General features: G+C 41.0%; 4 protein-coding genes and 2 pseudogenes across 4 annotated transcripts; 5 read left to right on the top strand and 1 right to left on the bottom strand.

Moving 5' to 3' along the window:
* The first annotated feature begins 434 nt into the window (after positions 1-434).
* Positions 435-2,478, top strand: LOC147886797 (uncharacterized; annotated as a pseudogene).
* A 581-nt stretch (positions 2,479-3,059) lies between these two features.
* LOC147886796 (uncharacterized) lies at positions 3,060-4,097 on the top strand (annotated as a pseudogene).
* Positions 4,098-5,004: 907 nt separating this feature from the next.
* On the bottom strand, positions 5,005-9,411 carry LOC147886795 (uncharacterized). The gene is made up of 5 exons (XM_087395324.1): positions 9,394-9,411; positions 5,508-6,001; positions 5,382-5,424; positions 5,153-5,296; positions 5,005-5,070 (listed from the first exon to the last, which is right to left on the bottom strand). The coding sequence occupies exons 1-5, from the start codon at positions 9,409-9,411 to the stop codon at positions 5,005-5,007; spliced, it is 765 nt and encodes a 254-aa protein (XP_087251450.1).
* A 184-nt stretch (positions 9,412-9,595) lies between these two features.
* On the top strand, positions 9,596-11,744 carry LOC147886794 (uncharacterized). Its single transcript, XM_087395323.1, has 5 exons — positions 9,596-9,813; positions 9,920-10,352; positions 11,076-11,390; positions 11,473-11,547; positions 11,634-11,744. The coding sequence occupies exons 1-5, from the start codon at positions 9,596-9,598 to the stop codon at positions 11,742-11,744; spliced, it is 1,152 nt and encodes a 383-aa protein (XP_087251449.1).
* On the top strand, positions 10,772-13,164 carry LOC147886793 (uncharacterized). Its single transcript, XM_087395868.1, has 5 exons — positions 10,772-10,873; positions 11,473-11,552; positions 11,634-12,335; positions 12,432-12,740; positions 12,826-13,164. Exons 3-5 carry the CDS (start codon positions 12,327-12,329, stop codon positions 13,162-13,164), a joined length of 657 nt encoding a protein of 218 aa, XP_087251994.1. The 5' UTR covers positions 10,772-10,873; positions 11,473-11,552; positions 11,634-12,326.
* Positions 13,165-18,011: 4,847 nt separating this feature from the next.
* Positions 18,012-18,730, top strand: LOC147886792 (uncharacterized). The gene has a single exon (XM_087395946.1). It carries the CDS (start codon positions 18,086-18,088, stop codon positions 18,377-18,379), a length of 294 nt encoding a protein of 97 aa, XP_087252072.1. The 5' UTR covers positions 18,012-18,085; the 3' UTR covers positions 18,380-18,730.
* The last annotated feature ends 2,394 nt before the right edge of the window (positions 18,731-21,124 follow it).

Here is a 21,124-nt window from a genome sequence, read left to right as displayed (position 1 = left end):
GATTTTGCTCTTTGCATATCTAGTTTTAGCATGTGTGGACATGCCATGCATTATTCATGCTTACAAAATGTACATAAAACATAGAATTGTAATATTCTATGTACACTTTGTAAGCATAAACTTAGGGTGACGAGATTCTTTGAAGTTTTTCACTTATTTTTAGGAATCAAATAATAATTATAAATTAAATATTGAGATGACCATTTTTTTGTAAAATTAAGATGTTAGTGTTATTTTTTGTCACATGTATTTCAAAAATTATTCTAACCCTTGTTCATATGTGTAGAATGAATGGGACGATAAGGAGCCGTGGGTGGGCCCAAAATGCCACCGATGGTCACTTGCCAATCTCTTGCACAAAGTGTAAAAGGGGCATCACACGTCTTCGATGCGTGTGTCTGAAGATTGGGGCTTATGGGAGGATTCATGGAAGCATGCACGAGAAGAGACAATGGACCTACAGACGTTGGCGGAGATTGACATTGCTCCACACTGGAGCATCATTGGTGGTGGAGCATAGAGAAGAAGGAAGGAGTGGCTATGGCAAGAGGCCGTCACAGGGGTTTCAACCCCCCAAGATCGGCACATCAAAAGGGGTTCATGATGGAGGTGCATCCATCGATGTTCTACCCCATGTGAGGGTTGAGGACACCATTTTGCATGAAATGATAGAGAATTTACTCCTTAATAATGCCAATAATGATTGTGAGGATGATTGCACGTGCGAGGAGACTAGACACTCTTCAGAAGAGTCCTTGCTTAAACCAATGTATGAGGGAAGTACTTACTCTATTTTGCAAGCCTTCCTCGAGATCTTGAATCTTCAGCCAATGTTTGGGTGGAGTAGTGTAAGTGTTGATGCAATTCTTAGGTAAGTATGCATATATATTTTAAGGTCGTTAACACTACGTATTATACTTATTTTCTAATATTACTTTTTATGATTTTTTGGTGTTTTAGATTGCTAGGAAAGTTGCTACCGGTAGATAATCAACTATCTGTCGATAGCCGTCGAAGTGCTTGAGGTATTGTGACAAGTTTGAGGATTGACTATGCATACATACATGCATGTGTCAATGATTGTGTGCTCTTTTAAGTGGGTGATGAGCATGCCTATGCAAATACATGTCCCAAATGTGGTGAGAACAGGTATAAAGATGGCATGCAAACCACCATAGTGCCTCGCAAGATTTTGAGACATTTTTCACTTATCCCTCATATCCAGCATATGTTTAAGAAAAAAAGGAGCAACACGCTAGTCGCATGGCATGCATCAAACCATAGTACGGATGGAGTCATGAGAGTACCAATCGATACACCGGCATGGGGTCACATTGAAGATACATGGCCGGAGTTAAGGGTGAAGCCTCGATACTTGAGGCTTGGCTTGGCTCTACTGATGGAGTGAATCTCTTCGACGAACGCTCCACTACTTGGAATACTTGGTCGGTTGTGCTTGCAAAAAAACTACAACATTCCACCATGGGAGACAACCAAAAAAGGCAACATCTTTCTCTCTCTTCTCATCCTAGGCAAGCATAAGGTTAAAAACATCGATGTTTACCTAGAGCCTCTTATTGAGGATCTCCAGGAGTTGTGGAGAGGCATCGAGGTGATGGATGTTTCTAGGCCCTCTCGAGATCGACATGTTTTGGTGAAGGGCATCCTCCACAATTTTTGGTGAAGGGCATCCTCTTGTGGAGGATGCATGACTTTTCAAGATTTGGAGAGATTTCTGGTATGCCCATATCCTATCTTTGAGTGTTATGTATATATCAAAGTGTATTGAAAAATGTGATCACCCTTCTTATTTGTACCTATGCTTTAGGTTTATCCACCTCCAAATAGTGCATGTCCAATTTGTGGTCCCCATCATTGGTGACAGAGAGGCCCGTGCTCCTAAACAAGGTAATATATCCTAATAACCATCGGTTCTTACCTACATCGCATCCCAAGCATGTACCTTCTACCAATGGGATGGTGCCATTCCAATGGAACGTGCAAGATTGGGAGGAGCATCATGTGGAATCCCCTCCTCCTACTAATGGACAATTGAGAGGTATGTCATGACATTCGATCTTGTTTAGCCTCCCCTATAATTGGTCAAAATTGAAGATCCAACATCTTTTGGATCCCATGCACATGTTCAAAAATGTGGAACAAGCCATATGGGATCATGTAACAGGGAAGAGGGATTCACTTGGTGCTAGGGAAGACATGCAAGCCCTTCGATGTCTCCCTACCTCGACCGCACCTTGCATAGGATCTCGTGGAAAGATTATCCTTGTCAAGGCACGTTGGATTATGTCCAAAGTAGAGCAAGAGAAAATGAGGCAAGTCATTACCTCCATCCGCACTCCCACCGGCTACATGTAGTCCCTCAAGGGTACATTCATAAAAAGCAAGAAGGGAGGCTCTGCTCAACTCTGTGGACTCAAGAGTTATAATTGGCATAGGATGCTTCAGATTAAACACTAATATTTATGTCTTTATTTACATGTACTTATGTCCTTAATGCAATAATCACACGTATGCTCTTGTTTTATAGTTTGTCATTCCAAAAGGCATAAGTGGATATGGAGATGCAAAGGTGAAAAGAGCAATCTTCAAGGTTGAAGAGGTGGTGAGGTAATGTACAATAACTCTTCTTCCACTATTAGATTCTCTCTCTCTCTCAATCACGTGGCTAAATACTTCTAGTACTTGTAGATTTGTCAGCTTTAAAGAGATAGAAATCTCATCCATCCCTGCAGCTTGCCTTCTTGCAATGGAGGCCGTTTGTGCTCTCAAGGATGCTTTTTCATGATCCATTCTTATTAGTCAAGTGCACATACTACTCCATTTAGTTGATGAGATTGCCATTTGTGGTGTTATGTACTTTAGGTGGAAAATATGGCAAAAGGATGGATAGTACAAGAGTCTTTTGTCTATGTCTCTCAATATCTCTCCACCATTGATACATCCCACCATTGATCCATCATTGTCTTCATCTATGGACCAAACAGGAGGACCCGAAGATGCACTCCAACATTCCTAGTGGAAAAGGGACCTTTCTCATTATGGATAGAGATTTTTGAGCTATGGTTAATAATTACACTCTACTCAATGCTCCCGTGATGACAAAATGGGTAAATATGTTCGTGGAGGCACGTGCAACAAGTCATAGAGAGAGAGATGCATGGAAGAGGGCACATGGAGAAAGGAGAGCATCTCCATTTCCTAAAGAGCTTGCGAAATTTGTCGCTCTCATTGATGTGGAATGGATACATGCTATGATGACCAAAGCTAAGGCACAAGGAGAGCAAATCAGCCCTAGGGAATGGGAGTATGCAAGATGTTGCATGCCAAAGGTAATGAAAAAATAGTCCATATGTGGATTTGTTTGTGTATATATCTTTCTGTATATGTGTTTGAGTATATGCAATTAAAATCTATTGATTTTGCAGGGCCTTACTTTCAACTCTATGTGGTCTCAAGGGCATCATTTTCGTATCCGAAGGGTGGATAGGAGCAAAACCACTAGCAATAATGGAGTCATGGGCAACTTCGATATTACAAGCAAAGATATGAGGTATTGTGGAACCATAGAAAGGATAATCAAAGTAGATTTCAGAACATTTCACTCCTTTCTCTTTGAGTGTCGATGGTTTGCGAGTGCAGTGATGAAACATGAGAGTGGTCTACATATGATGGATTCCGCCAAGTTTCATCATGGAAAACCGATATCTTGGTGTGGTGCACCCTACTAGTTGTGAGCATGTAAAGACGTGCAAGAACTTATAATTAAATATATAGAATTCAAGTGGTCATTGCTTAACCTACTTTTTTTGAATTTCTTTATTGATAGGTCTTCTATGTGCCTTCCCTACATCAAAAAAGACTATGGTATGTGATGTTAGTCACATCACGGATCTATGTTTGTAGAGACAGATGTAGAGCATGTTATTGACCCTAATATAGCACGCCATGAAGATGCAGAGGAGGATACTATTGAGGTTGAAGAAATGCAACTTCTCTCCAATACGCACCATAGTGGGAAAGATGGAGATGGAAAAGATGACAACGACTCGATAGAAGATGCTTCAAATGAAGAATAAATGAGTTTATTTATTGATCTAGCCACCATGGGCTTAGATATGTATACTAATGCTTGTAGAGACCTCTTGTCAGACAAAAATTGATATCCATTTGTATTTGTGTTTGTGATTGTCTTATAATTATGCTTCTATTTTTGTTAGTTTTTTAATATTTGTCATGTGGTCATTGTCATTGAATCCATAGGAATTCTCTCAATATTGAACATATCTCCTTAGAATTTTATTGTGTGGTATGTAATTAGAATATGTCCAATCTCCTTAAGATCTATACATATATACACACATTTACACATACACACATATATATTATAATTGATTAAAAATTTAAATGTTTATGTGAAAGAGAGAGAGATGATGAGAGATATAGAGAAAGAGAAAACAAACATAATATATAAGTGAGTTAAAATCCATATATTTGTGAAATACATACATATATACATACTTGTCTAATTATAATAGAAGGCATTGTTTACCGCCGCGAATATAATCGCGTAAATACACAGGGTAGTGGGACTTAGCATTAGGCACCAGTTCGGCAATATTACCGGCAATAGGCGTAGGCAATGGTCCAGGAGCAATAGGCGCAGTAATACTCGCGGGTACATCGTGCCTCTATTACCATGCTTGTTGTCGGGACTATTACCGCGATAATATCCGTGCTTATTACCACTAACTGGTTTTTTCAAAAAAAAAGGGATGACCATCTGGATTGGGTTCTAAAAAGACCCATCCAGATGGTCATCCCTTTTTGTTTAATAATTAAATTTTAAATATAATTAAAATCAAACACCTCAAAGATAACAATTTCAAAAATTATTTTTTTATTATTCATGAAGAGTTTTACAAAAGAAGCCCAAAACAAAGACGGGCTTATATACATAGGGGGATTTACAAAATATAATTAAAACTAGTCATTATCTTCTTCATCATCATCGCTAGCGGGACGCCATTCACCACCTTCACCTCTTTGGCTCTGAAAAAACACATAGAATATTAGTAACTATTTGATCATTAAATTAAAAAATATTAAACTTTAAATCAAATATATTACTTACCTGCTGAAGAGTCCCAATTGCCTTATTGAACTCATCTTGAGTTATGTTACGATTTTCAAGGAGCCATAGCCATGTTTCGTACTCTGTGTGAGCCTCTCGATACTTCACTATCTCTCGTGTCGGCCACCAACCAGTAATGTGTGCCTAAATCAATTAAAAGATATTTAGAATACGATACTTAGTGCTAGGGATTTGATAGTTTATATTTAAAATTATTAAAAAAACTTACAATTTTACAGTTTAGGCACTTGTCAAGACCTGGCGTCTCGCTGCTGCTCGTATGCTGCTCAGCCACCAGCTATGCTCTCCACCTTTTTGGCTATGGCATAATCCCACTCTGCATTCTGCCACTTACTTGCCTGCTGCTCGTTGGATACTAGACTTTTTGTTTTTTAGGAAGAGCTTTACATGCTCTTCAAGCCATTCCCATGAAAACTGGTGTTCCGGTGGATTTGGATACCGGATGTGCGTACAAGTTTCTATGTAGTTTAGGAGACTCACATCTTGATCCCGAAATTTTATAAAACAATTCTGATACGTCGAATGTATCAGATTGTTTAAGTGAGTCCGTAAACTCCTACCAGTAGCAGTACCAAGATTCACATCTCCACCTCGGTGGGTATGGTAATATAGACCCTGCCTGTCGGCGGGCGTCGGTCTATCTGTGTCCTCATCCTCTGTAGGAGTGGGAAGTGGTGAAACAGGAGGAGAGTCAACATCTCCTCCACCAAAGCAACATGATCCACTGGAGCAACGTGAGCGTCTACCGCTACCAGAAGATCGACGACAACCCTCTGAGGAGCCTCCATGTGCAGGAGAAGGTCGAGGTGAGGGAAGTGGAGAGGGAGCCTATGAAGGTAACAGAGAGGGCTGTGAAGGTAATGGAGAGGGCCGATGCGAGGGAAATGGGGAGGGAGCCTGTGATGGCAATGGAGAGGGTCGGTAAGAGGGAAGTGTAGAAGATGGTGCTGTAGGTGGCACACTCTGGACTAGTGGCATGCCCCCATATGTAGAAGTATATGGAGGCGTAGAGTAAATGCCATAAGCACTGAGCTGTTCGAGCGTATATCGCCCAAATAGCAAGGCCATAAGCTACTCTTACTCTACAAGTGCCCGCAAAGTGGCCTGAATATCACTTGGGCTAGCTACGCCTAAGAGACTAGATTCTGACTCTTTGAACTAGGCATCATATGCGGCCTGAGCTTCCGCATATGATAGCCCATCATTTATATAATCGCCTATACTATGAAAGCGGTTCGAGGAAGATGATGCCATAATCTGCAAGAGCAAAATAAATATTTTAATAATATACTCTCTCTCTCTCTCTCTCAATATAATTTTTAACTAGCATCTAATTAGAGCATATTAAAGCGAGTGAGAGAGAGAGAGACACAGAGAGAAAAAGAAGAGAGAAAATATGCACATTAAGAAGGGGGAGAGAGGAAATGTGCACATGAGGGTGCACATTGAAAATGAAAGAAAAAGAGTGTGTATATATATGCACATTAATGTGTACATACATGCTCAATGTGCACATCCAAGTGCACATTGAAGGGGGGAAGAGAGAGATCAATGTGCCATCTAAGGCACTGAGATGGGAAGGAGAGAGGGAGAGTGCACATTGAGAAGGGAAGAGAGAGAGTGTGTGTGAAGAATGAAGAGGGAGCAAAGGAGGTAAAACAGAAGAAACATGAGGTGAAAGAAAAGAAGCGAGAAGAAAGCGACATTAAATACTTGTAGAAACTTGATCTCGATAATATTCTGCAAACTTGTATACATCAAAACTTGATCTTGGCATTTGACCTAGCTTGGGCTTTTGCAATGCTTCCAAACCTCGAGGATACTGAATCGGATGACACCTATAATGTTTCTACAAGTTTTTAATGTCGCTTTCTTCTCGCTTTTTTTTTGCTACCTCATGTTTCTTCTCTTCTACCTTCATTGCATCGCTCTTTGACCCTATCTAGAACAATCTCCTTCTAATTTCTTCTTTATATGTAAATATCTCCCAACTCTCTTATTCCTCTCTAAATATCTCTCTTTAACTCTCTAGATCTATCTCTATCTCATCTCTTATTCCTCTCTAAATCTCTCTCTCTATATATATCTCTGCACGTTGAGAAGGAGAGAGGGAGAGTGCACATTGAGAAGGGAAGAGAGTGTGTGTGTGTGTATATGTGCACATATGGGAAGGAGAGAGGGAGAGTGCACATTAAGAAGGGAAGAGAGTGTGCGTGTGTATATATGTGCACATTAATGTGCACATACACATTCAATATAAATATCTATTTTTTTTATAAATATAAAAATTTTATTTTTTATAAATATAAACCGTGTATATGTGTGTGAATCTTAGGTGTGTCAAATCCTATGTGAGAAAAAAATCCTAGGTGGGAGAATCCTATGTGAGGGGGAGAATCCTATGTGAGGGAGAATCCTATGTGAAGAGGGGAATCCTATGTCTAAAGGGGATCCTATGTGGGTGCCTCTCTTCTATAAAAGAGAGGCATGCCTTCACTTAAGCTCTCTGCATCTCTCATCTAGGCTCTCTATATCTCTCATCTAAGCTCTCAACTTCTCTCGCTCTCTAATCTCTCTACTTCTCTCATCTCAACTGGAGCCTAAGTGGAGTGCCTAAGTGGAGTCTATTGGTGCTTCTTCTATTGGTGCCTCTTCTATTCGATCTCACATATGGAGGTAAGTGCTCTCACCCTTCTTGAGAGAGAAGAGAGAGAGGGTGAGTGTGTATGTGCACATTGATGTGCACATATACACTCAATGTGCACAAAGGAGTGCACATTAAAGGGAGGGTACACACTCAATGTGCACATTGGAGTGCACATTGAGGGAGGAGAGAGAGAGGGTGAGTGTGTATGTGCACATTGATGTGCACATACAGACTCAATGTGCACAAAGGAGTGCACATTGAAGGGAGGTACACACTCAATGTGCACATTGAGGGGGGAGAGAGAGAGGGTGAGAGTGTATGTGCACATTGATGTGCACATACACACTCAATGTGCACTTTGAAGGGAAGAGAAAGAGGCAATGTGCACATTAGAGTGCACATTGAGGGAGGAGAGAGAGAGGGTGAGTGTGTATGTGCACATTGATGTGCACATACACACTCAATGTGCACAAAAGAGTGCACATTGAAGGGTGGAGAGAGGCAATGTGCACATTGGAGTGCACATTGAGGGAGGAGAGAGAGAGAGAGTGTGAGTGTGTATGTGCACATTGATGTGCACATACACACTCAATGTGCACAAAGGAGTGCACATTGAGGGGAGAGAGAGAGATCAATATGCACATTGGAGTGCACATTGAAGGAGGAGAATTCATTCCAATGTTCAATGTGCACATTGGAATGCAATAAGCATTCCAATGTGCACTCTAATGTACACATTGAAAGAGAGAAGAAAAAAAGCACATTGAAATGCAATAAGCATTTCAATGTGCACATCTAATGTGCACATTGGAATGCTTATTGCATTCCAATGTGTTAGATGTGCACATTGGAATGCTTCTTGCATTCCAATGTGCAATGTGCATTTTAGAGTGCACATTGGAATGCTTGAAGCATTCCAATATGCACTCTAATGTGCACATTAAAAGAGGGAGAAAAAAAAAAGGCACATTGGAATGCAAGAAGCATTCCAATATGCACATCTAATGTGCACATTGGAATGCTTATTGCATTCCAACATGTTAGATGTGTACATTGGAATGCTTCTTGCATTCCAATGTGCAATGTGCATTTTAGAATGCACATTGGAATGCTTGAGGCACTCCAATATGCACATTAATGTGTGTGTATGTGTGTTTGCAATGTGTGTGTGTGTATATGCAACATGCACATCAACGCATGCACGTGTGTGTGCATGCAAAATGCACATTAGGTGTGTGCATATGTGTGTATGATGCGTGTGTGTGTGTGTGTGTGTGTGTGTGTGCATGTGCATGTGTATGTGTGCATATGTGTGTGTGTGCATGTGTGTGTGTATGTGTGTGCATGTGCCGGTGCATGTGGGTGTGTGTATGTGTTCGTGTGTGTGTGTGTGCATAGAGGGAGAGAGAGAAGCACTTACATCGCTTCTTGAAGACGGGTAGATGGCGCTTGATGTTGAGGGTGTGGAGGAGAAGAGAGAGTATGAGAGAGAGAGAGAGAGAGAGGGATATGGCTATAGTGAGGAAGCAAGAAGCTCCGTGCTGCTGCAGGTAGAAACAATGGATCCACGAACGTTGGCGGAGATCGACATTGCTCCACATTGGAGCGTCATTGGTGGTGGAGCACAAAGGAGAAAGGAGGAGCGGATACGACAAGAAGCGAAGACAAGAGTTTCAACCCGCCCTGAGGTCGGTATATCGAGAAGTGCTCATGACGAAGGTGCATCCGTCGATGTTCTACCCCATGTGAGGGTTGATGACACAATTTTACATGAAATGGTGGAAGATTTACTTCTCAATGAAGCCAATAATGATTGTGAGGATGATTGTGCGTGCGAGGAGGCCATGCAATCTTTAGAGGAGTCCTTGCTCGAAGTAGCCCGTAAACCGGTGTATGAGGGATCTACATACTCTATTTTGCGAGCCTCCCTCGAGATCTTGAATCTTCAATCGATGTTTGGATGGAGTAGTGCAAGTGTCGATGCGCTTCTTAAGTAAGTATCTTTCTAATATCACTGTGTATTATACTTAGTAGTTAACATTGTGTATTATACTTATTTTCTAATATCATTTTTTTCATGAATTTTTGGTATGTTTTAGATTGCTAGGGAAGTTGTTACCGGTAGGTAATCAACTACCTAGTACCCGTCGAAGTGCTCGAGGTATTGTGACGAGCTTGGGGATGGACTATGTGCGCATACATGCATGTGTCAATGACTGCATGTTATTTCGTGGTGAGCATGCCTATGCAGATACATGTCCCAAATGTGGGGAGAAGAGGTATAAAGATGGCATGCAAACGTCCACAGTGCCTCACAAGGTGTTGAGGCATTTTCCACTTATCCCTCGTATCCAACATATGTTTAGGAGCAAAGGGAGTAGCACACTAATCACTTGGCATGCATCAAATCAAAGTACGGATGGAGTCATGCGAGTGCCAGCGGATACACCGGCATGGGGTCACATTGAAGATACATGGCCAGAGTTTAGGATGGAGCCTCGACACTTGAGGCTTGGTTTGGCTACTGATGGAGTGAACCCCTTCGGTGAACGTTCCACCACTTGGAGTACTTGGCCGGTTGTAGTCGTTAACTACAACATTCCACCATGGGAGACAACAAAAAAAGGCAATATCTTTCTATCTCTTCTTATCCCAGGAAAGCATAAGGTTAAGAACATGGATGTTTACTTGAAGCCTCTTATTGAGGAGCTCCAGGAGTTGTGGAGAGGCATCGAGGTGATGGATGTTTCTAGGCCCCCTCGAGATCGACATGCTTTGGTGAAGGGCATCCTCTTATGGACGATGCATGACTTTCCAGGCTTTGGAGAAATCTCTGGTATGCTCATATCTTATCTTTAAATGTTATGTATATATCGAAGTGTATTAAAAAATGTGCTCATTCTTCTTGTTTGTATGTATGTTATAGGTTTATCCACATCCGGACATAGAGCATGTCCAATTTGTGGTCCATCATTGGTGACAGAGAGGCCCATGCTACTAAACAAGGTGATATATCCCAACAACCATAGATTCTTGCCTACATCGCATGCCAAGTATGTACCTTCCACCAATGGGATGGAGCCATTTCAATGGAATATGCAAGATTGGGCAAAGCATTGGGAGGAGCATCATGTGCAATCTCCTCCTCCCAATGGACCACCGAGAGGTATGTCACGATACTCCATCTTGCTTAGCCTCCCCTATTGGTCAAAGTTGAAGATCCAACACCTTTTGGATCCCATGCACGTGTTCAAGAATGTGGGACAAGCCATATGGGATCATGTAACGGGTAAGAGAGATTCACTTGGTGCTAGGGAAGACATGCAAGCCCTTCGATGTCTCCCTCCCTCAGCTACACCTCACATGGGGCCTCGTGGGAAGATTATCCTTCCCAAGGCACCGTGGATTATGTCCAGAATGAAACAAGAGCAAATGAGGCAAGTCATTACCTCCATCCGCACCCCCACCGGATACATGCGATCTCTCAAGGGTACATTCACCAAAAGCAGCAAGGGAGGTTCGACTCAACTCTATGGACTCAAGAGTCATGATTGGCATAAAATGTTTCAGGTTAAAGATTAATCTTTTTTTTTTAATTTACATATACTTATGTTCCAGAGGGAATAATCACATGTTTGCTCTTGTTTTACAGTTTGTCATTCCAATAGGCATAAGTGGTTATGGAGATGCAAAAGTGAAGAGAGCAATCTTCAAGGTTGGAGAAGTGGTGAGGTAATATACAATAACTCTTATTTCAATCATGATTCTCTCTTTTTTTTCAATTATGTGACTGAATGCTTGTATTGATTGTAGGTTTGTGAGCCCCAAAGAGATAGAAATCTCTTCCATTCCTGCAGCTCATCTTCTTGCAGTGGAGGCCATTTGTGCTCTCGAGGATGCTTTTTCACGATCCATTCTTGTTAGTCAAGTGCACCTACTACTCCATTTAGTTGATGAGATTGCCATTTGTGGAGCGGTGCACTCTAGGTGGATGTTCTTCTTGGAGAGATTCCTCAAGACACTAAAGGATTTTGTCAGATTACGAGCTCAACCAGAGGCAAGTATAGTAGAAGGGTGGATAGTGCAAGAGTCATTTGTCTATGTCTCTCAATATCTCTCTACCATTGATCCATCATTACCTCGTCTATGGATTGAAGAGGAGGACCCTAAGATGCATTCAAACATTCCTAGTGGGAAAGGAAGCTTGTTCGTCATGGATAGAGATTTTCGAGCTATGGTAAATAACTACTCTCTACTCAATGCTCCCGTGATGTCAAAATGGGTGGGAGATGGGTGGATATGTTCGTGGAAGCACGTGCAACAAGAGATAGAGAGAGAGATGCATGGAAGAGGGCACATGGGGGAAGGAGAGCACCTCCTTTTCCTAGAGAGCTTGCAAAATTTTCCGCTCTCATTGATGTGGAATGGATACATGCTACGATGACCAAAGCTAAAGCATAAGGAGAGCAAACTAGCCCTAGAGAATGGGAGTATGCAAGAGGGTGCATGCCAAAGGTAACGAAAAAATAGTTCATACGTGAATTTGTTTGTGTATATAACTTTGTGTTTTCTTGTTTGACTATATGCATTTAAAATCTATTGGTTTTGCAGGGTCTTACCTTCAACTCTATGTGGTCTCAAGGGTGTCATTTTCATACCCGAAGGGTGGATGAGAGTAGAACTACAATTGATAGCGGAGTCATGGGTAACTTTGACACTACAAGTGAAGAGGTGAGATATTGTGGAACTGTAGAAAGAATAATCAAGGTGGATTTTAGAACATTTCACTCATTTCTCTTCGAGTGTCGATGGTTTGCAGGTGCGGTGATGAAACATGAAAATGGTCTATATATGGTGGATTCCACCAAGTTTCATCATGGAAAAACCGATATCTTGATCCACCCTACTAGTTGCGAGCAGGTAAAGATATGTAATAAGTTATAATTAAATTTATAAAATTTAAGTGATCATTGTCTAATCTACTTGTTTTATTTTATTTTTTTAGGTCTTTTATGTGCCTTCCATACATCAAAGAAGACTATGGTATGTGATTCCAGTCACACCACAGAGTAGGTCTATCTTTGCAGAGGCAGATGTAGAGCATGTTATCGATCCTTGTATAGCACATCATGAAGATGCGGAGGAGGATACCACTGAGGTTGATGAAATACAACCTCTCTCCGACGTGCACCATAGTGGAGAAGATGACAATGCGGAACATGACAACGACTCAATGGAAGATGCTTCGGATGAAGAAGAAATGAGTTTATTTATTGATCTAGCCACCATGGGCTTAGATATGGATGCCAATGCTTGTAGAGACCTCTTAGCGGATGAAAATTGATATCCATCTTCTTGAGATTGATCTTTTGTATTGTGTTTGTCATTGTCTTATATGTGCCATCGTGATCCTTGTCGTTAAATCCATAGGAAGTCTCTCAATATTAAACATGTCTCTTTAAATTTTTAATGGGTGGTATGTAAGATAGATGTCCAATCTCCTTAACTAATATCTATACATATATACATATATACATACATTTACACTTACACATATATATATTATAATTGATTAAAAATTTAAATGTTTATGAGAAATTAAAAAAGAGAGAGAAGATGAGAGAAACAGAAAGATATAGAAAAAATAAAAACAAATATAATATATAAGTAAATAATTAATATATATATATATATATATTGAAATTTACACATACATACTTGTCCAAAATAAATACATACATATATACACATACATACATCTATATTATAATTGATTTCAATATATATATATATATGAAAGAGTGGAAGAGAAAGAGATGATGGAAAGAATGAAAAATAGAAAAAACAAAAAATAAACAAACATAATATATAGGTCACCTAAAATTTAAATATTTATGAAGAGAGAGGGACTAAAAAATGGGGGAGAGAGAGAGAGAGAGAGAGAGAGAAAGAGAGAGAGGGAGAGAGAGAGAGGTGTTAGTAATGGGGAGAGAGAGAGAGGGGGAGAGATGATGAGAGAAAGAGAGAGTGAAAAGCATCCGGTATAAGCGAAAAGGGCGGGAGTTTCATTCGATTTTTTGACGGTAATAAGCGCGATAATATCTGCGGTAATACACGCGGTAATAGCGTGCTAGATGTCCTCTCTCCACCTCCCCCGCTCTCTCTCTTGTTTTGCCCATTCTCTCTCTAATAGCGCAGTAATAATCCGCAGCAAGCACCCCATTCTCTCATAGTGTCCCCTTTGGCTCCGCATCTAGAGCAGATGTCCTGACCTAATCCCCTGACTACTGCCTTTGAACCTGTCGGGAGAGCCCCTATCAAGACCTTCCATTTGAATACTTTAGTGTTTTCTTGGCAGTTAGACTTCCACAGTTTCCCTATAATCCAATGCCATTTTTCAGGTAGCCACTCCTTGTTCCAGGCTTTGTTAAAGGATTTGGACCAATCCGAGGGGGCATTGAGTTGAAGGTATAGTTCTTTTGTTATAGAGGTTTGTTGAACGGCCTGTTGCAAGGCTAGTTCCAAGCTTTCCAATCCTGAGCTGATGTGCATGGTGGGTGGGAGCCTTTTTGAAGGGCTGTTATGAGGCGGCCCACCAAAATGCTCTCATATGTTGAACCATGCCATCATTGTTGAGCCTGTCCTGGGTCTATCCATCGGTGGCGAGAGGAGTTCCAGACATCCATCAGATGGGTCAATCCTTTGTTGTTAAGTTTTCGTGCGGCCGCTTCTATCCAAATCGGGGAATCAAGTTTGAGACCTAGTTTAGAGAGCCAGGGAGACCAATGGGATGATGAATTAGTGAAATATCTTGGTTGTTCATGCCATTCTAGGAATGTGGCTGCTTTCATACAGTTTCGTTCCCGTAATGCCTTTAACCAGAAGGGACGACCACTGCGGGGTGAGTAATTTGTCAGCCACTTGGAGTCTTCTCCAGGAACCTCCTTGCGACTTAAGAGTTGCTTGGTCAATACAGAAGTTGGCCATAATTGCCCATGCCTGCTTATTGTCTGTGAGAGTCACAAAGAGTTTAGCTGACATGGCTTGTGCATGAACCATTGGGTTGATTATTCCCAACCCTCCATATTCCTTTGGTGTGGTCACCCGTTCCCAGCTACACCAATGCCAAGGTCTGCTTGATTTCGTATTGTTTCTCCATAGGAAATTCTTAATGGGTTTCAAGAACTCTTTCCAATGGATCTTTGCCATTTTCAGCAGGGGGGAGTTGAACGATATTAAGGGGATCAGGAATGCGTTAATGACTCTAGCCCTAGCATGAAATGGCAAAAGAATGAATTCCCACCTTTTCATTTTCTTTTGAATTTTCTCTAGAACCCACCTAGCTCTTTGATTGTGCGATATTAGCACACCCAACGGGGTACCCAAGTGACGAAAAACCTCACCTTTTTTTGTGACTTTTCCAACCCAACATGCAGGGTCGAAGTTGTTATCTTCTGAAAGTGAAATTAGTCTGGACTTCTCGATATTACATTTTGAACCTGAAGCAGTGGAGAAGACCTGGAAGATCTCCAAGGCTTTCCTTAAGAACCCTTCTTCAGCTTTCAAGACATTAGAGCATCATCGGCAAATAATTTGACCAGAAGTTGCTCATTATTGGGGAGTTCTAAGCCACAAATTTCCCCTTTGGCTACTTCGGATTCAAGTGTTGTTATTAGTGGGTGGGTACAGATTGCAAAGAACAAGGGGGCCACTAGGCAACCTTGTTTGATGGCCCTTTGACCTAAGAAGGATCCAACAATCCTGTCATTGAACAGTAGCTCTGAGAACCCTCCGCATCCTAAGCTCTTTGCTGCTTTACTCATACATGGCCCAAATCCTAATGCCTCCATCACTTGCTGAATAAATGACCATAGAATGCGATCGTAACCTTTATCGAGATCCAGTTGCAGCAAGATGCACTTTTGGTCAGCTAGCTTGGCATATTCAATTCCAACCAATGTCGCCAAAATATTATCCAAAATTGACCTACCTTTGATGAAGCCATGCTGATGTGGTGTAATTGTGTTGTTGAGGACTGGGCTAAGTCTTCTTGCTAGAACTTTCCCAATTATTTTGTACATGACTGTCATCATTGTAATGGGTCGCCAGTCTTTAAGGGAGGAGCATGAGATTTGCTTATGGATTGGTTTAATTAGCCCTTTTGAAATTGCTGGTTCAAGCTGACCTTATTGAAAGTCTCTGTTCGCTATGATGGTGGTTGAATCCTGGAGCTCCTCCCAGAACTCCTTGAAGAATTCAACTGTTAGACCATCCAATCCTGGTAATGGCCTTTTATGTGTATGTGCATATGTAATCACCTTTATATAAGTGGTTGTCTGGATGTACTAAGTGATAGATGTGAGAGAAGATTATATTTGAGCATCTTACTTATTGCTGCTACCCGTGCGTCGTGTGTATCCATATCTACTATGCACCACAAACATATTTGCATTCCATTAACATGAGTACACATTTTGTAGGTCTCTTTATATTATGCATACTTAAATACACATTTAAAGTTATAGACGTAACTTGTTTAATTTTACATACATGCATATATATTTATCTCTTTATAAATATGTATTGTGTGTGTATGCGTATGTATGTATGTATTTATGTATGTGTGTATGTATGTATATATCCTTTTTTTTTTTTTGCAATTCCCTCCCCAACAAAGGGCAGACCATACCTCCGATGGTTGAACTTGGGTCCCTTTTTTTTTTTGAGAAAAGTAGAATTTGCAAATTAAAGAGAAATAAAAAGATACAATGAGTCCTCAGACACTTGAAAGTGTTGGGGAGGGCCCTCCCCTTGACTTACAACTGTTTAGAAATTGAATCATCATCCTTCTAGCCTTATTATCCTTTTTATACTTATCCTTCTCCCAAGAGGACCAGCAGTATAGGTTGTTCTGCTTGTACAACCTCCGAACTGAGGATTTTAACACCTCCTGGATACTACATACATATAAGTTTTCCTGCTGCATAAACTGTGCTTTACACCAATTAGCCCAGAACTCCCACAACACATTCCCCCTCCAAATATGCCAAAGAAGCAAGTCCCAATTCTTCCCTTCTCCCAGTATGAGGTGAGTAGGCTGCATTGGTTGCTTAGTAACAAATAAGGACATCAAATCAACAAATGCTATGATACTGCGATTCGCTTTGCAATAAAAATGAACCTGGGTCCTTACTCACCCACCCATTCACTTTAACCACTAGGCCACGCCTTCTTTGGTGTATGTATGTATGTATGTATCCTTGTATGTGTATGTCTGTATGATAATATACATGTCTAATAAGCTTCTGATTGGTGTGAAGGGCATGCAATCATTAGCTTTACCTTTATTGACACCCCTCACCATCGCAGTCTGTATGAGAGAGAAAGAAAGAGGGAAAGAGAGATACAGAAACGGTGCATCCTTCCCCCCCTTTGTTTCTCTCTCTCTTTCTTTCACTCTCTATGTCTCTCTCTCGACGTCAAAATATCAATCAATCACTCTCTTTCTCTTAGGACGATAATAGATATCTTTAAAAAAAATAAAAATAAAAAATTAGACTTACCTTTCCAACAAAGCGTAAAAATTAACACGTTACGCAATGTAGTCGATGCTTTCGAACCCACAACACAACCTAAGAATGATGACATGGAAGCTTTTCTGCTTAAGCTATAGCCTTGAAGATATGGACGGTAAATATGTAAATACATCAATCAATCTTCGTCTCTTTCGCTCCCTGGGGACGATAAATATGTAAATACATCAATCAATCTCTCTCATTATCGTCCTGACTCAGGACGATAATAGACATCTTCGTCTCTTTCGCTCCCTCAGGACGATAAATACGGAAATACATTAATCAATCTCTCTCTTTCTCTCAGGACGATAATAGACATCTTCGTTAATCGTCTATTTCTCTCTCTCGACGTAAATACGTCAATCAATCTCTGTCCTTCCATGAGGGCGATTAAACACGACAATCTGTCTCTCTCTCTCTCTCTCTCTCCGGACAATAATACACCTGAGTGTCGGCACGTGGCTAAAGTCGATCTCTCAGAGTCACTAGCTTCAAGAAAAACGTATACTCTCTCTCTCTCTCTCTCTCTCTCTCTCTCTCTCTCGCAAACAGCGTTCACTAATCATAGCTCTGCGTATAAAAGCCCATCGAGCACTGGTACTGTTCCAAAATAGCTGGTAGGGTTTCTCAGTTTGATGCGAGTGTAGCTGGAAGCTGTCTTAGTAGCACTGTTTGTGGAGGGAATCGAAGATGGCAACCAAGGGAGGAGTAGTTGTAGTGTGCTGGTTAATGATGGTGAGCGCCGTGTTTATGGGTTGCAGTACCGTGGCCAAGGATGATGAGACGTGGCAGAATGTAGTGACAACAGATGGCCAGAACGTGGCGTTTGGGGCTAGCACCACCTACACCATTTGGGCTCGGGACAGTGGAATCGGGTATCTCTTTAGGTTCTTCTTCGGGCTGGGGTATCCGGGAGATCCGGTGCTGACGGACACGGCCGTCACGTTGGGCGCTTATGGAGATGCATCACAGATCTACGCTTGAGTCGACGGCCTACTGCAGCGGGTGACCGTCGACCCCAGTGGCACGCCGCAGAATGCCATCATTCGCGTGCGCTACAACAGCACCGACAACAACTACCGGCTGCAGATCACAGAGAACTACCCTGCCGTCTACGTTCAGTTCACGTTACTCTCCCTAGGCGGCATTCTTTGCACCCCCGAGGTCGCAGGCACCCCCATCCGCTTCGCCTCTTCCTCCTCCTCTTCCCATGATCATCTTCATGAGCCGGCCACTGTTGTCCTGCGTGAGGTGGTTGACGCCTGATCATGCCACCTAGCCGGCTGCCTCAACTTCTCTCGTTGTGAAAGACCGTGGTCCTAGTGGAGAGTGTTTGCTCTCTCCCGATATTAAATAAAGCAGCTACGGTGTGCCTTTAAAAAAAACAAAAAAAGCTTGATAACATGGGAAACAGTTTGGGTCCTAAAATCATATTGTCCTCAAGTCTCTCATCTGTTGCCATCGTCACTCAATAAGTGGTGGATGTTGCGTGTAGTTTTACGCACACTCGATTCTGCTGCATATGGACGTTTCTTCGCCTTCAAAATGGATATTCGATAGAAATCGTTGAAATAGGTGCCAGTAAAAATGCCAAAAAAAGTGTTAAAAATACCATATAAGCACTCAATATAGTTGTCGAAAACATAGTTTCTTTGACTTTCTAATATCAGGCACTTCTCATCTTTAGAGGCTCTCCCCTATCTCTTGAAGTTCTCTAGTGACTTCTGTAACAAAATATCATACAATAGAAAAAGAAGTTAGTATTATTAGAAGAGCCCTTGTTTTGAGAAAAATGTAAATTAATTACTAGATGCACAATGGAACCATATACACCCAAAACTAAAAAGACACGCGAGGTAACCCAAGGGGGCTAGCTTAGTTGGAAGAGGGCCAAGGTGGTGGGTTCAACCCCGACTAAGCACCCTTGGAAGTATGTACGAATTCTGCCCTCTATTGGGGAGGGCATTGCAAAAAAAAAAAAAAAGAGAAAAAGAGGCAAGGCAAGGTGCATATATGTTTTTCATTACTATGAGTCTATACAAGCCATCAAAGGTTATTGATGACTATACAAAGCCATTATCATTGTGTGTCCACAAAGGGAGAGGTGGTCGCTTTGATCAAAGTCCTCCACTTTGATATCCATGATCTGTAAGAGAAAATGACTTATGATCAATTACCCCCATAACATCATCTTCAAAATACACACCAAAACCTTTTGAAGTTACTCTAGAGATAGAAAACATATTGGTAGATAGGTGTGGAACATGTTGAGCATCGTGTAGAGAAGCATCTCCAAACGTAAGATCACCCACTCCTCGAACAGACAAAGAAGAATCATCACCAATAGGTACTTGAGAGGATGAACCTCTATAGTTCTCCATTTGAGAGGATTAATGTGTCAGATGGACTGATGCTCCACTATCCTCAAACCACTCTTCTTTGGAATGTTTCTCAAGCTCTTTTGAGGTAGGAAAAGAGATAAGAATATAAGAACAATCAATAGAAGAAGATGAACTACATGATATATAGCAACATAATTCACATTTGCTTTGGATTCATACTTCTTGTCCTTATGCCATTAAAAGAATTCGAGTGTGAAGTAGAGGTAGATTTGGATTTTGCTACCTTCGATGCTCGTTTCTTTGCAAAATCACTACTACATAAATGTAAGATATCGGCGAAAAAATAGGCGCGAACATGCGGCAAACGAGCAAGGATCTTAAAAAGTTCAAAAAACTACAGAACGCTGGTAATATCGACGCAAATTTTAAAAACGTCGGTATTATCAACGCAGATTAAAAAATCGCCGATAATATCGGCACCTTAAGGAAAAAAATAAACACCGATACTACCAGCATTAGTGTTTTGAGATAAACATAGATAATATCGGCATTTTAAGTTGAAAAATAAATGCCAATAGTACCGACATCAACTTTTTGAGCGCTGGTACCATTGGCATTTTAAGTTTAAAAATGAATGCTGATACTGCCGGCATGAATTTTTTCAAAAAAATGCCGGTACTATCGATGTTTTTTACGTAACGCCGGTAGTATCGGCATTTTATATTTCTTTCAATTAACAAATCATTTATTTGTTCATCCACGATAATTTTAATATACGATAATGACGATAGATTATTATCATCTAATTTAAGAAGAGGACAGCCAAAGCATAGAAGAATCAGTGTGTCAACATAGGGATGGAAGAGGATCCGAATGACATCGTCTTGTGTGGATGTGTTCGTTGCAAGTTTCAAACACGTCGACGGCATCGAATTGCAGAAGATCATGTGAGAAGATATGGGGCTGAAGATATCAGACAATATACATCATGGTTTAAGTTTCAGATACAAAGAATAAGTACAAGTCAATCACACTTGGATATGAGACCAAATCCACATGCTACATCAGTGCATCATAGGTTTGCTAGATGACAAGCTATGGCAGGTGTTACGAGTACATCTTCTAATCCCTTGACTGAGACGGAGATTGGAATAGAGGACATTGAAGAAGATCTAGGATTTGAGACAGGAATACAAGATATGATCTACGATTTTTTTGTGATATTTTATCCCAAGAGGAAGCAAAGAAAAGACACAAACGTGAGGTCGAAATAAAAGATCAATGCAACAAACTATTGTATGAAGGAGCGAAAGTATCAAAGTTACGCGTGTTGCTTGGTCTTCTTAATCTTCAAACTATATATGGTTGGTCCGTAGTGTAACAGCTT

Source organism: Dipteris shenzhenensis, chromosome 24 (assembly GCF_047967505.1).
Source record: "Dipteris shenzhenensis isolate YYH24624 ecotype China chromosome 24, Dip_SZ_1.0, whole genome shotgun sequence".
Classification (NCBI taxonomy): Eukaryota; Viridiplantae; Streptophyta; class Polypodiopsida; order Gleicheniales; family Dipteridaceae; genus Dipteris; species Dipteris shenzhenensis.
Note: the sequence above shows the minus strand (reverse complement) of the source record. Positions and strands in the feature narration are given on the sequence as shown.